General features: G+C 38.2%; 1 protein-coding gene across 12 annotated transcripts in view; it reads right to left on the bottom strand.

Annotated features, from left to right (window-relative positions):
* The window catches only part of LOC135324925 (protein hinderin-like), a 172853-nt gene that overhangs the window by 18653 nt on the left and 138091 nt on the right, over positions 1–16109 (bottom strand). For all 12 annotated transcript variants that reach the window (XM_064502018.1, XM_064502025.1, XM_064502021.1 and 9 more), the window contains one exon: positions 10270–10378. In XM_064502018.1, the coding sequence (XP_064358088.1) occupies positions 10270–10378 (109 nt within the window). The remainder of the gene's footprint in view (positions 1–10269; positions 10379–16109) is intronic.

Genomic DNA, 16109 nt, shown 5'->3' with positions numbered 1-16109 from the left:
GGGGAGATAACTTTAATTATCCAGTCACAGCCTGTCACAAAGGCAAACTTACTATTTGAGAAAAGGAACGTCTGATTTAGGAAGAGGAAACAAGTCACACATTACAGTAGAAATTGGTGCATTCAGCTTAAGCAAGGAATAACAGGTTGACAACAGCAATCCTCTTGCTACAGTATAGGTGGGAACTAGGGATTACCCCATCAATTCTTAGTTTCCTTCAAATCTGTACCAGGAAACTAGAAGATACGTTACACAAGTCAAGGTTCATCCAAAAAATGTATTAAACAATTCGGTATTCTTTACTGTGAAATGCTGCCATAAATTTCCCTACCCAAATGTGGGAAGACACTTCAGTTATTTCATTACCCTACCCATGGAGCATCAGGGCCCATCTCCTATTATGTCCTATTCTAATTCCACTTATGTCAGTGAACTAATTACAGATAGGCAACCTTATAAGATTGAGACTTAAGCCCAGATACTGTTTATTTCCATATCAGAAATGTCTTAACAAGGATATTAAGAGATGAACATATAGTTATTAAAATATCTTTATTAGAAGCCATAGATTATGGATGAATTAAAGAAGCGAAAAAGCTGGAGAAAGCCACTAGTACAGAATCTTGGAGTATGTGGAGTTAAGAACACAATAACCACAGTAAGTCAGGACATGGGCTAACTGGATTTCTGGTCTGTCTCTAAATGTTGTACGCTTTGAATGGGCCATCTCACAATCCTGTTGGAGGCCCACTGTTTTTTTTCCAGTAGCTGACACAGTGAAGAATTGTTTCCTATTCCTTCTCCCCATGTCATTTTTGATCTTACAGACTTTTAAGGTATCCTCACCTTAGTCTTCTCTTTTCCAATCTGAAGAGTCCTAGTCTATCTACAAAAGCTCTCCAACATCTGAGCAGTGCAACGGATTGTTCACATGTTACAAACCGAAGTGTAACAACAAACATTAGGTACTTAGGTTTAACATCCCTGTGGAGCAAAAATTCACTACGGAAGTCTTTCATTTCAGAGGGGAAAATGACATAAATATGAGGAAGTTTGTTTAAAAAAATTAAAAGGGGCAGTCAAAAGGGTAAAAACGTCTGCAAATGGTACACATTTGTTTAATGGTATCATACTGGGGCCCAAAGAAAGACACACAACCTATGAAGAAAGACTTCAGAAAGACGAAATCCAGTCAGACTAGTTAAGTGGAACACTAAAGGAGACGATTATGTCCAGTCAGGTCCAAATAAGGAAAATAGCAAAGAATAAACCCTGACAGATTAAAAAAGAACACACAATAAAGCCCAGCCAAGGAAAATTACAGGTTATCTTGCTGAATGCATAAGGTCTAATAACAACTCCTGCTTTAAATACATCAAAAATATGAAGCCTGTCTGAGCATCTGTTAAAACCAGGAGGAGATAAAGTTAGAAAGGAGCACCTAAGGATGATAAGGCCACAGCAGAAAAGGTCAGTGAATTATATGAACACACATTCACCATGCAGGAACCTGGGAAGTTTCTGATGTCACCGAGGACATGGTGGAAGACGTGTCTCAAGCTGAAGTGTCGTATAAATACATTACAGAACAAATCAACAGAATGAACAATAATAAAGTGCCGGGATCAGATGGTACTCACCAAGTTCTAAGGGAGCTCAGGTATGAAATAGCTGAACTATTAACTGTGGTGCGTAACTAATTGCCTAGAACTGCCTCAGTTCTGGGGCACTGAAAATTGGCAAATATAAGTTTTTTTATAAAGGGATCTGGAGTAATGCAGGAAACTACAAGTGAAAAAGTCTGACATTTAGAACAAGCAGATTGATAGAAATTATAACACAGAATAGAATTCATAAAACAGATAAGCTTGATGTATTGGAAAAGAGTCAATATAAAGTCGTAATTAATCAGAGAACTCTAGTAGATTTGTAGCATTATTATGCATCTAAAAAAAGAAAATAAAGTTAGTATCTATCTCATGTTCCAAAAGCTTTTCAACAAATCTGTCACTAAAGACTCAAAGTTGCCACAAACTAAGGAGGAAAACCCACTTATGGATAGGTAACTGGTTAAAAGGCAGTAAAGTGATAATATTAAAACTGTTCTGCTTTAAAACAGCACGGGAGGTCACTAGTGGAGCCTCACAGAAATCCATTAGGGCCTGAACTCTTTAATGCATTCATAAATGGTTTAGAAAAAGGACAAATAATGAGGTGACATCCACTGATGATACTATGTTATTCATAGTGGTAAAAACAAGAACTGGAAGTTTTTATTGAGGCAGAGAAGAATTAGGATACCACAAAGGGAAAAAGGTACATTATAATTCTAAATTCCAGGAGTTTGGAATGGGGCAAATCTAACAGTAAAAAGTGCTGGTTAATGTCCTTAAGTGATAGAGAGGGAAGAATTTCTTTTGTAATTTGGGAACTCATCAGCTGGAAATAACTGAGAAGACAGATCTGATACTGAGACCATCTCTGGACACACACTGTGTTTGACCAATAGAGATGGGAAATTACTGGTGCAAGGTCCTGCTCAGACCTCATAAATATTACTGTATCCTGGTCACCTATGCTCAAGTTATGGGGCTTCACCAGTTTATGTCACCTTTGAAAAGGATTCCTCAAAGTAGTGACAACTCCTATCCTTCTTTTCAGATTTGCATCACTGCTATTTTTATTAAATGCCTTATCATGTTATAGGCTCACATTCCACTGATGAAGATGCTGTATGTTCACCTGTACGTTCCCTTTCCCAGAGCGTTAAGTACCTAAGCCCTTTGATTTATAACACAAGTATTAACATTGTATTAATAATCAACCCACTGACCATGCAGCACATAGGTTAACCCTGCATTTGCCTCCAATCTATAATCAAAACATGAAAGACAAACAACTTATTTTTAGTTCCATATATTCAGCTACAAGAGGGATAAGATGTCAATGCCCGTTACTCTGGGCTCGTTTTACAGTCCACAAGGAGACAGGTATCACCCAAAGGTGATTTAGCTCATCCTAAAATAGGCCATCAACCATAAAAGGAGCTGAGGGTAACTGGCTCAGATGTCTTAAGTTAAGCAAGATGAATTCCACCCTAACTACACTAGCATCACAGTTAATCATGTTTATTACATGGACCAACCAAGCATGGAGATTCACCGTGCCAGGGTCCTGTCCTGCAGAGTTTACAGCCTAAACAGTCAAGGCAGGCAAAGGACAGAGAAAAAGAAGAATATATAGACAGATTAAGCAGCCTGGTCGAAGTATGACGGTGCCACATTTTGGGAGAGGAGAGCAAAGAAAGGGCAAGAGGGCAAAGAAAAGGGAGAGTGGAGTGAAAGTGGCTTTGCAAAGAGATGAGGCGAAAAAACAGGATTGGGGCAAACAACTAATGAGTTCAGAGGGGTGAATGGTCAGACAAAACTGTCTGAATGGCTGATGGTATCAGCTATTGGCCTGCAGCTGCTCCTGCTGCCTAGAAACTCTTGTTGATCTGCTGCAGTTTTCTCCATGGTCGCATGGGAAAAGGGACCTACCATCTCAGCCCTGGCCTTCAGGATGGTTTACTATCCTCATGCAAGCTTCAGTTATTTCAGGATACAAGAACAAAGCAAAACAATCTGTTAGGAGATCTGCAATCTCTCCTACCACCTAAATACCCTGCCAAAGATACTGCTGCATCTGAACAAGGCATTACAAAAATGGCTGCTTAAAGAAAGATGTGATTATTCTGTATATCCTATTATTCAATTTTATCATGCCCCTTCTCTCTCATGGAGAAGGAACAGAAAAGTGACTAAAGTGCTGTGAAGAGAACCATGCACAATTCTTCAGAAAATCATGAAGAGAGGAACCAAGAGTGGTCCTATTTTGTCAAGTTCTATAGAAACTTCCATGACAGTAACTCCAGGAAAATGTTTAAAAGCTACAATGCAAAGTACTCAGAGTATCAGTGGAGGAAGGAAAATAAGCAGTTAAAACAGGTTTCTTGACAAGACAGCAGAGCAAAGCACAGACTGAACCTGAAAACACTGAGTCTCGATTGCAAGTACAAATGGGAATCACATCCAATGAACCAACATTCACTTAAGATTTAATATGGTATTTGAGAACCTGCAAAAACAGTGAAAAAAGCAAGATTTATCAATGAAAATGATGGTAAAAAGCAGGCTTAAAGGGTTAAGTTGGCTTCATAATGTGATTTGTACTCTATTTTCCTTCGCTTATTATTACTTTCAAACTACAATCAACTTATTGTCATACCACTGAATGATGGAAACCTTGCCAACTACTTCAAAACTGACACGTTTTCTGTTGCACTGAACATTCCCAGAAGACATTTCCCCTCATTTTAATACAAAATCCTGTCAGATCCACATAGCTGAATAAAAAAAATGTGTAAAGGATATGTAGCTGTAATAGACCTCCCCCAACTAGTCAACTTTGGAATAAAAGACGATCAAAAAAGACTCAATGATCCAATGCTAGATTAATGCAAATATCTGCCTGTTTGCAAGTGTACTTTTTGATTAAACTGGCATACATCAAGTACAATTAGAAAGGTTATTTATAACTAAGAAATACATAATTCTGCATTTTAATGAGGGTGACAATTACAGCCAACAGTTGCTAATTAACATTAATCCTCTTGCACTGCAAGTCAGAGTTTCCCAATGTGATTTTCATTGTCAGCAATGGACACACCAAAACTGTTATCACAGAGCAGCTACTAGATTGGTTCCTTTGACACAAATAGGTGTTCCTGTTACACATAGTAAAGCAAAAGAATGTGATGATGTGTTAAGTTTCATAACCTGAAATGTAAATACAGAACATCACTTTAAAATTTATTTGATGTCTACAACATGAAATATAATCAAGGCTTATCATTTTCAAGCCTGAACCCAATTCCGGGTTTCCCAAGAGTCAGTCTGCACAGGTGAAATCTGATTTCAACACAAGCTTGAAATCTCCTATTGTTAAATTGGGTTTTGATCCCAATCCTGGTTTCACATCTACGCTTCTTCACCCCAGAGACTTCAAAGCTTTTAGTGGCAGTAACAGAACAACGTAGATAAGGAGAAGGGTTTGCCCTTTCGGGATCAGTTTCTGAAGCAGAATTCCAGAGCAAGGACTTGAAATGAAAATGATTACTGCAAATTGGTTTGCTACCACAACATACCCTCATTGCAAAATTTCTTACACAGAGTCCCACGAAAAATTTAGTTCTCAAAATAAAACCTGAATTTTAAATCCTAATCTTTCAAAATTGCTTTAATGTATTTCCATTGTCTGATTAAACATTTTTTGCAAACAAACTCCATGTCTATAATGACAACCGTTGACCTAATTAAACACTTCCGATAGTCATGATTCTCTAAAGGAGAGAGGACTTAGATTTTGCATTTATGTATTTCCAAAGGAGAAGTTATCTCTGTTTCAGCCTCTCAACCATTGTCTTTTTAGACACAAGCACTAGAAAACTATTTAACAGTCTCTTTTCAAACTGGTCTTTAACAGGAAGAGAGACCTGGTCCAAACACCATCAAGATCAGGTGCACAAAATCATAATACAGCCAGTAAATAAAGCCTCTATAAAGAGTGTCGAAGTGCTCACCATCTGGGTCAGGCAGTTGGAGTGGGATCAATGTTAGATATAAGTAAATGAGAAGGCAGAAGAGGAGAATTGTGAGCTCTAAGCAAAGAAACCTATAATGCTCCTTTTATAAAGCACTGTAAATTTCACATTTATTTTGTAAGTATGAGATAGATGGGTTATTTCTACATACAGAGGTGCCCAACTAAAATCAAGATAAGTGATATTAATGTCCTATGGTCAGTATTATTGAACCTCGAAAGCAATAAACTATGAGTCGATAAATATTACATTTGCAACATAGTTAACATTCTTCTACTGTCTCTGGCACTTATTACACATTGTAACCGCAACTCTACAATACATTATTCATATTTGGGGTGTCACTGAGTGATGGATTGCTGTAAGAGAGGCTGTCCTTTAAATAAATCAACAAATAAAAATGCAAATGTTAACATTTTCAGGCACAACTTTTTCCATCTTGAATGGGGAATGAAAATTTCACATTATATCGACAGCCAGCAGAGAGAACAATTAACAACCTACACTGTGAATAAGGGAGATTAATTTGCAAACGTCTCATTTTATCACTTGCATATGGAACTATATTGGACTTTCTGTACCGCTAGCTCTCTTAGGGAATTGAAAAAACTTGTGTCTCCTATCATGTTCATCACCTAACTCACCACCCCCCTGCAAACACTTAATTCCTTTAAATGTTCAAAAGTTAAGTCTGGAATGAAAGTTTTCTCCTCTTCTTCCTCCTTTTGAATATTGAATCACGTTTGATACAAGGGAAAAAAAATCTGCTTCTTTAGAAGTGCTTGTTTGGATTCTATAGGAGAAAGAACTTCATGGCATCATCTTAAGAGCAGAACTATATTTAAGCATCCAACACACACCTTAAAGGCAACTACTGCGTAAGTAAGGCAAAAGCTTAAATCTCATCACTGTCATATTTCCTAAATACTCAGCATAACATCTACTCTACACTGTTCCAATGTGCATTATTAAGTATACAGCTCCGCACGTTATATTTTATATCAGATAGTAATTTGCTTAAAAGTCCCTGAATAAACATTCACCTGAGATGTGCTAGGCAATTGGGTAAATAGTTCTGTTTTTAAAATGTCCCTAAACACAAATTTAGACAACACAATCTGTTTATAAAAACTCCAACAGGCCACTGTGGTCTAACAGATAATAATACAGCTAGAATATGGTACTTATATTGCAGGAACTTTTAAATCGCTTATTTTAATGGCTATAAGAAACTTCACTTCAAGACAGTACATTCAGCTAGCATTAAAGCTGTGATTTAAAACCGCGACAAGAAAAAAAACAGGCTTAATGCTGAAATCAGACTATCACTCAATCCCTTCATTTACCTAACTGTTCTTAAATTCACTTCTTAGATGCCCAAAGTAAAAAATGCTACAGGAGAATTATCCATTTCCATGGTGAGCTGAAAAACCTATGCCTATGTCTTGTAAGTGCTTGATTATCTGCGGCATTATAGGACTTACTGTGCCAAACTCAACACTACAATGGTTTCTGTGCGGGGAGAGCCTCACAATTGCACCGGGGCTGTAATCAAATTAAATGGTCTTTCACAAAGGCACAATTTACAACTTTTTTTTTTTTCCGAGAAAGAATGGCTCAATATTTTGATTTAAAGCGGTTTCATTTCTGTTTTGCAACACAACACTTGTTTTGCTGAAATCAGTGCTTGATTATACCTGAGGTAAGATCTAATTTCTGTAAAAACTTCTTCATTACTAAATGAAAGCATATAAATGCCATTACCTCCCCTTTCAAGCTTCCTTCCAGCTCACAGGCAAAAAACAGCGTGTTGCTTCTAGGCAAAGGGCAGTTATGAAAAAGATGTCCCTGGCCACCAAAAAGGTGATGCTTAAAACTGCCAGAGAGAACTGTCTTTTAGGGAGAAAGAACAGAACTTATTCTTCCAAATTTGCCCAGCCCCAACCTTGCCTGTGATTTTTTTCCAAGTATATTGGCTTTGGTTTAGATAAATAAGTACATGGAGTAGAAAAGCTTTCCAGATCTGCTGTGAACATAATTTCAAGGGCCTCATGCAGGTGTAGACACTTGGCTTAATAACATTCTACAGCCAAGCATGCAATGCTTGGCTGTATTATGGAAAGCAGCGATAGGCATGCATAAAAGCATGATAGGCAAACAAATTCACTATTAGCCTAACCTCAGTATGCCAGATAACGAAATACTATTTTTCGTTTAGAAATATCATTAGAAAAAACTACCTTGTGAACAACCACTGTGAGAGCCACAAGCTTGGTCCTTCTGCAGTTCTCGCACTACAAATCTCAAAACACCCATCTTTACCTTCTAGGGACACTTATTTCTTGTCCCAGAGGCGATTCATTCAACGAGAGAGAAGAAAGTAGCACTGCGGCATTTCTTCCTTAAGCGGGAGGCAGCTGTAACGCACACCGAATCCTCCATTTGAGCCTTGCCAAGCAAGGCTATCAAGTCAACACATCTTTACCTGCCATGGCTGCTTATCCGGGCAGCCCGCTGCAGAAGCTGAGCTAGCACCCTAATGCCTCGCGCTGGCAGGGAGCTTCTGTCACCTCCCAGCACCTTCTCCCTGGCAGGCTTTCCATTGCTACTTGCAGAGTGCCAGGGTTTGGGCTAGTTAAAGCTGGCACAAACATGAGTTGAATCTAGTCCTATAAATTTAAGCAGTCAAAAGTAATTATATTTACATGTACTACCGAATAAATAAATTTGCTGTTATGCTAAGGCTTTGTGCTGCAAGTCCCATGCCAACTGTTGTGGTTAAGCTGTTAACCCCCCCCAAATCATGGATTATAACGAACATGCTGACAAACTCTTAACTTTAGTGGCACAAAAGCAGCAATAATTCTCAATATTGATTAATTTAGTTAGTTAAACCTGCAGTCTAAGCTTATAACCATTCAGTGATAAATTGAGACTGACCTGCTGCTCAAGCAGGTTTTTTGATGAAGGATAGGATCAGCTTTAGGTCTCCACAGAAATACTTGTCCATTTACCATTTTCAATTAGGGAAGGCCATGAGTAAGGGAAAGCACAACATGGCTGCTTAAACTGGTCAATTATACTTAAAGCACCAATAGAGAGAAAGTGAGTGAGCATAGGATATATCATCCTAGAAATATAGGATTTTTCAAAATTTGTCATCAACTGGTAAAATAAACCTTTAAAGATGACAGCTAATCAGACTGTTTTTACCGATCGCTTTATCTGATACGATTTCTAACAGCATATTTCAACAATTATTTTACTCCCCTCTCTGGAAAAGACTGGACCATCAATTGTCTTGAATAAAATTTCTTTTTCTGAGCAGTTGTTGTATGATGTGAATAATTATCTTGTATCTACTCCTCAGTGCTTGAATGGAATCTCAACTTATCACTATTAGACGGTATCAAACAATCTCTTATTCATACCCTTTATCCGATATTACTGACTTCCACAGGTAACCCTTGCTTCCAAAAGAAATGCTTAGGCAATCCTGCAGTTTCTGTTTGTTTAAATATACAGTTACTTGTGGGAAATAGAGCCCAATCCATCTCAGTTCTTAAATCCTCCCAGAATTATCATCTTTTCCTTCAGAAGGGAAAAAAAAAAAAAAAAAAAGTGTTTCCATAGCAAGTAAGTACAAATTTGTCAATATTGATAGTGGTTTTTCACCTATTATGTATTACAAGTTCCCTCAGAAGATGGAAATAAAACTGCCAGCTGCTGCCAAGAATACAGGGATGATATCAAGCATACATTTTCCTAGTCCACTGGGCCAAGAAAAGATTAAATCTGACTCAAGCCCTCTCATTCTCCAAGAAACATTTAACTCTTCTCATGAACTGTCATATGTTCTAGTCATTCCACTGCACAAAGTCATCTAACTAATGGTGTAAAATATAGCAAATTCATACTTTAATCTGCATTTATTCTGTTGGCTTAACTAAAGATTTTATTACTAGAAAATGTGGGAGATGATAAAGAAAAGCAAGGACTCCGTGTTGCTTTTTTAAGCACTTATGACTAGAATTGTAATCCTGCCCAAAGAAGGCAAAGTTGTTTTTAGACTCGTATGTGTAACAACAATGCTGCTTTCTGTTTCTTCATTGGAGCAGAAGTGATAATGCTGCTTTTCCAGTGCATTTAGTGCAGATATATGTATAATCAGGAACTGCTGACTTAATGTGATTTTGTTGCTTGTCATTAAACATAAAATAACTGTGGTACAAAACATTTAAAAAGAAATGCCATTTGATAAAATATGGGGGAAGATACAGGGGGATTAAAATCTTCAAGTGGATTTAAAACCTAACAGGGGTTAACACCATCCATTCAAATTATTTACAAATGCATTTAATGTGTCAAGACTTCAAACATAAAATACTTTCTGTTCAAAATCTAAGTAAAATTAAAATGTTAGAACTCAGTGTATTCTTGTTTTTCTTATTCTAACAAGCAATTTAAGGCTTACTACAAATGTCAAAAGGATATAGCAGTTTTTAGTTTATATTAACCAGCTTGTGCTAACATGAAACATCATAGAAATTCAGCCCCTTTCCTGCATCTAGGGGATACTGACGGTTGTATTTGCAGAATCTTAAACCAGAGATTACCCAGCAGCTTACCGTGAAGTGTCATGCTGGACTGGCGATGTGGCTGTGGTTACAAGCTCTTTACTGCTGTCTATCAGCACAGGAGAGGTGGCTGCATCCTTTCTAGGCCCTGAAATTGTCCCTGTGGAAGGAATTGAAGACAATTAAGGCAGATATTAGAGGCTAGTAACTTTTGTACAGCTATTTCATGATTCCACATTACTACAGAACACCATGACCAAAAGTTGTGCCATTCTTTGGTGTACTGTAGATACAGTGAGATGGCAAAGAAGGCATTATCAGCTGACACTGTTGTGCAAAACATGTTTTTCAGGATCATATAGAATCATATTTATATAATAAGTCATACACTACAGCCTTTATCTTTCCATCTGAGGTTTGACAGACTTGCACTGTTATTTCTTGTAACGTCTGCAGGATCCAGTTTTACAGATGCAGCTCTTGTGACCTTCTACAAGATGTTAGTTTTTCCAAGTTTGTTTTTAAATATCCATATAACAATATTTTGCTCTCAATAAAACCGAACTGTTTGTTCACCTCTTCTTTTTCCCAAAATAATCTTGGAATTAAAAAATAATTTAGGTTGGAAGATGAAGTCTGGAGATCATCTAGTACAACACTCTAGTTAAAGCAAGGCCAACAAGATCGGGTTTCTCAGGGATTGTCCAGTCAGGTTTCGAATATCTGCACTGACGGAGATCCAACAATCTCTCTGCGCAACCTATTCCAATGTTTGACCACCCTCACAGCGCAAAAAGTTTTCCATACCAGTAATCAGAATGTCCCAAGCTGTAACTTGTGCCCATTGCCTCTTGCCCTGTAACCTCCAAGAAGTGTCTTGTTCCCTCTTCTGTACCACCCTCTCCTTAGGTACCTGAAGACAGGCTAGAGAGATGGACATACAGGAACCTCATGAAGTTCAATAAAGGGAAGTGCAAAGTCCTGCACTTGGGGAGGAATAACCTCATGTACCAGTACAGGCTAGGGGCTGACCTGCTGGAAAGCAGCCCTGTGGAGAAGGACCTGGGGGTCCTGGTGGACAACAAGTTAACTGTGAGCCAGCAATGTGCCCTTCAGGCCAAGAAGGCCAGTGGTATCCTGAGGTGTTGCCAGCAGTTCAAGGGAGGTGATCCTCTCCCTCTGCTCAGCCCTGGTGAGGCCGCATGTGGAGTACTCTGCCCAGTTCTAAGCTCCCCAATACAAGAGAGACATGGAGCTACTGGAGTGAGTCCAGCGAAGGGCTACTAAGATGATTAAGGGACTGGAGCATATCTCCTATGAGAAAAGGCTGAGAGAGCTGAGGCTGTTCAGCTTGGAGAAGAGAAGACTGAGGGGGGATTTTATCAATGTGTATAAATATCTGAAGGGAGGGTGTAAAGAGGATGGGACCAGACTCAGTAGTGCCCAGTGATAGGATGGGAGGCAATGGGCACAAACTGGAACACAGCAAGTTCCATCTGAACTTAAGAAAAACTTTCTTTTACTGTGAGGGTGCCTGGTTTCATGCATCTTACAGTCAGCTTGCCCAGTCCATATCTCACCAATCTGGCTATGAGAAAGCTATGGGAGTTGCATCAAAGGCTCTGCTGAAATCAAGGTAAGCGACATCCAACGTTCTCCCCTTGTGTATGGAACCAGTCATCTCATCACAGAACGCAATCAGGTTGTTAAGGTATGATTTGGCCTTAGTCAATTCGTACTGGCTGTTTCCAACCATCTTCCTGTCTTTCATGTGTTTGCAAACAGCTTCTAGGAGGATTTGCTTCATAACCTTCCCAGGGACGGAGGTAAGACTAACTGTCCAGCAATTCCCTAGATCTACCTCCTTGCTTTTCTTGAAGATAGATGTGACATTTGCCTTTTTCCAATAATCAGAAACTTTCCTGTATTGCCATGATCTTTCAAAGATAAGAGAGAGCCTCGCAGTGATATTGCCCAGATCTCTAAGCCCCCTCGGATGCATCCTCTCTGGTCCCATACATGGACTTATGAGTGTCCAAGAAGCTTAAGCGCTCCCTGTGTCTTCCTCTGCCGCAGGTAATGCATCATTCCCACACACTATGCCACTAGGTTCAGGGACACCAGAGGGCAAACCTTACCAGTGAAAACAGCCATTGAGGACCTCAGCCTTTTTTTGCGCTTTGTAACTAGATACCCTATCCCTCTGTGCAGAGGGCCAACCTCTTTCTTAGCCTTCCTTTTGCTGCTGATACACCTATGAAAGTCTTCCTCTTACTCTTTATAACTTTCTCCAGTTTCAACTTGAGCTGAGCTTTGGCTTTCCTTACTCCAACCCTGTATGCTAGAGCAATGCCTCCATTTCTCTCCCACATAGTCCGACTTTGCTTCCACCTACTGTATATTTCCTTTTTGCAGTGATGCTCAGTCAAAAGCTCCATGTTCATCTGTACTGACATTTAGACAGAATGGACTATTCTTGTGCATCAAGGAGGTCATCCTTGAAGATCAACTAGCTGTCCTGAGTCCCTCTGCCCTCCAAAGGATTCTACTAAGCAGTTCTCTATGTGGAAATCTGTCCTCTTGAAATGCAAGGTTACAATTCTACTGCAAGCCTTACCCACATCATGACTAAATATTTCTGGCCTCTCTGAATAGTAATGTTATCTACCATCCATGCTGAAATACAGAGCAATATATATTAAACTTGGAATTCCAGCATCAGTGCAAAATTTCTACAGGTTTATGGATGTCCAAGAGATGAACATTACTTAAAATACTGTGTTGATTTAAGATGTATAACAATACATGCATATAATCTAGTAAAACCATGTGTTTTAATGTATGTTATAGGAAAGCTAACAAAAGAATGGGTTCTTATTGCCCTGCTCTAATGCATTGTGCTTCAGCATTACATAGTGAAAGCTCTCACCTAATACCTAATTACCAGAGAAGGAATTCTTAGAAATATCATGGGAATATATGTTGATTGTGTGTCCCTGGCAACTTGGTAGTGTGCCAATCCATGATGAGTGGGTATGCATATAAAGACTACAAGTCTCTTGCTTGGACATTTGGCTTTATGACTGAATATGAAATATTTAGAAACCATTTCACATGACAGTGGAATGAGGCAGCTGGATTTTAAGAAACTAATACTGAAGTAATAAAAACCTGCTGAGCATGGAAGAATATATTCAATTCCTTGTACGAGAAAAGGCTGGCACATTGTCAACACACTGAATTCAAAGCAAAGTAGATATATTTCTCTGAAAAAGAAAATATATGGACTCAGAAGTGGCCAATACAGCCTCAAGGGAACTGTTCAAAGGCCCAAGTTTGAAAACATTACTAGGGCTAGAAATGGAAAACAAGAAAAGCAACTAAGTAGGAATATACTTAAGGCTGTTAGGATGCACAGAGATAAAACAGGAGTAGAAAGAAATCCTGAATTAGTGAATATAAAAAAAACTTTTAAAATACATCTCAAAAAAGCATATGAGTCTATTGAGGGGAAAAAAAAAAACACCAAAGAGAAAGTAGGTCTATGAATAAATGAAGAAGATTAAATCAATAATGATCCTGAAATAGCCAAGCTACTAATAATTTTAAAATACACTGAGAGAAAAAAATAAGAAAAAGGAATATTGGCAACTAGGAGGTAATGAAGACCTTGTTGATGTATAATACCTGCTTATATGAAGCTGATGAAAAGAAATTATCAGGGAAAAAAAGATACAAATTCTTTAGTCTGAAGGATATATATTTCAGGGCTAAAGGGAATTAGCTAATGAATTTATGAAGTGACTGGTAATTATTTATGAAAAGTCATAGAGAACTAGGGTGATACAAATGACAGCAAATTAATTAGATCTGCAGGTGCTGGAAGACAGTATGAGATTGGAGAAGTTACATATGATCTAGAGAAGCAAGAAACATGGGAAAAGAATAGGCACAGTCACCCTGGAAAAAAAAAAAAAGCTTATGCATGGTGCAAATAACCTAAACCCTGATACCAATGGAAAGTGAGAACCTGCGGTAGTAAAGAATAGCAAAAAATAAACTAGAGGTAAGCCTGCGGGGCAAGCTCCCCCCCAAGCAAATTACAGATGTCTTCTAAATGGTAATGTTAAGAATACTATTTTCAATTTGGTTAACTTGGTATAAGAATGATTTAAGTTAGTTCAAAGACTCATTTGAGATAATTCAAAAAACTATATATTTCTGCTTGACAAACAGACAACCAAAGCTTGAAGAAAGCAGGGGAAATAAAGCAGCCTACATTTTTGAAAGTGTAAATACTGAGAATGAAGAAAAACTGCTGAGGCTGGTTGAAGCAGTAATGGGATGAAAGTAAGCAATGGAAAACTTAGGTTGATAATCATGAAATAAATCTTTATGAATTGGATAATACTAATATTCATAATACTTAACATTTATATAGTACTTCACATCTTCAAAGCACTTTGGTAATATTAACTAATTGCTCTATTCGATTGTAGGGAAGAGTCTTCTCTCAAGGGAAGAAGTTCCAGATCCTGAATTGCTAAGAAGCTGCATTAGAAAACCTACTGAAAAACAAACACTACTGAGAAAAATGAGCCCCTGGAAAAGTATGGATACTATGAGCTAAAAGAATTCTTCCTTCTCTAGTTTTTTCTTTTACACATGGAAAGGAAAGCTATGAATGTTAATATAATATAATGTAAAAGCTTCCCCAAAGAAGGAAAAACAGTTCCTTCTTTGTTTCAATACAAAGACTTTAGGAAGGGTGTAAAGGGGAACACTTTAAAAAGAAGCATAGAGAAGTAAAGCGCCCAATATGGCAGAATGTAATGGACAGGATTTAGTTTAGTTTCCCAGCCCAAAAGCAAAATTATCCAGGGTAGAGAGGAAGAGAAACACACATTTTTGTACTCTAGTGCTTTTTAACTAGACAAGTTGTTAGATTTTAGTACAAATTGACATAGCTGCTGGTGACACCAATAAAAACAATTTACTGCTGAAGAGATCCAAGACTTGAGGATTGCTTCGTCTGCTTAAAGTTTTGCTGGGAAAACTAAAAAAGTCTGGCTACAAGACACAAACACCTACTACAGCACAGGAATAAAAATTAAGGAGCAAACAGAAATAGGAGACAAAAAGCATTAGTGAAAAAATAAAAGCTGACTGCTGAAGCATGGCTGGTCCTGTAAGCTTATAGCCTGAAAAGAGAACAGAAATGCACCTTTCGCTCCAAGAGGTGATGGGACCAAGGTAATGATGTTTTTTTTGCCATTACTAAACACTTACAGGGAGAAGGGAAAGTGGGTTTCTTAAGAAATTATCCCTTCCAAATTCACCACACTCAGTATAATAAGCCATCCTGTGGGCAGTAGAGTTTACCACCATTCCAGCATGGCCTTGATTTACTGATTACTCATTTTATCAAAACAAAATCTAAGAGTACAAAGGTAGTAAAATAGGAAAAAATCAAAATCTGATACAACTGCACGTGTTGCTGTGGAGAGACACTTATGAGTTGCAGGGTAGCCAGATACACGCATTGTTCCCAGTTGCGACAGAGCCAAAGGTCTACATCAGAACTGGCACTGCACTAACATGTGCTGGGAGATAGCCCCCATCCTAATATATTTACAATGTAAATAGACAAGACAGACCAAAGGCATGAGAAAAATAAACTTTTCCAGCGCTAGTATAAAATTTGACTGTTAAAAAGTTTTCAGTGGATGTGTTTCTACACACGTGTATCCAGACACTGCTGCTTTGTGATCAGAAAGGCCACATGAAAGTACATGGCTCAGTAACATCAAGTTTCATGTCTCAAGATGTCATCTTGTTGACTTCATTCCCTTTCCCCACATTTCATGGCTTAACTAGAGCTCAGTTAAATG

Source organism: Dromaius novaehollandiae, chromosome Z (assembly GCF_036370855.1).
Source record: "Dromaius novaehollandiae isolate bDroNov1 chromosome Z, bDroNov1.hap1, whole genome shotgun sequence".
Lineage (NCBI taxonomy): Eukaryota > Metazoa > Chordata > Aves > Casuariiformes > Dromaiidae > Dromaius > Dromaius novaehollandiae.
This window is presented reverse-complemented; position numbering and strand designations above follow the sequence as displayed.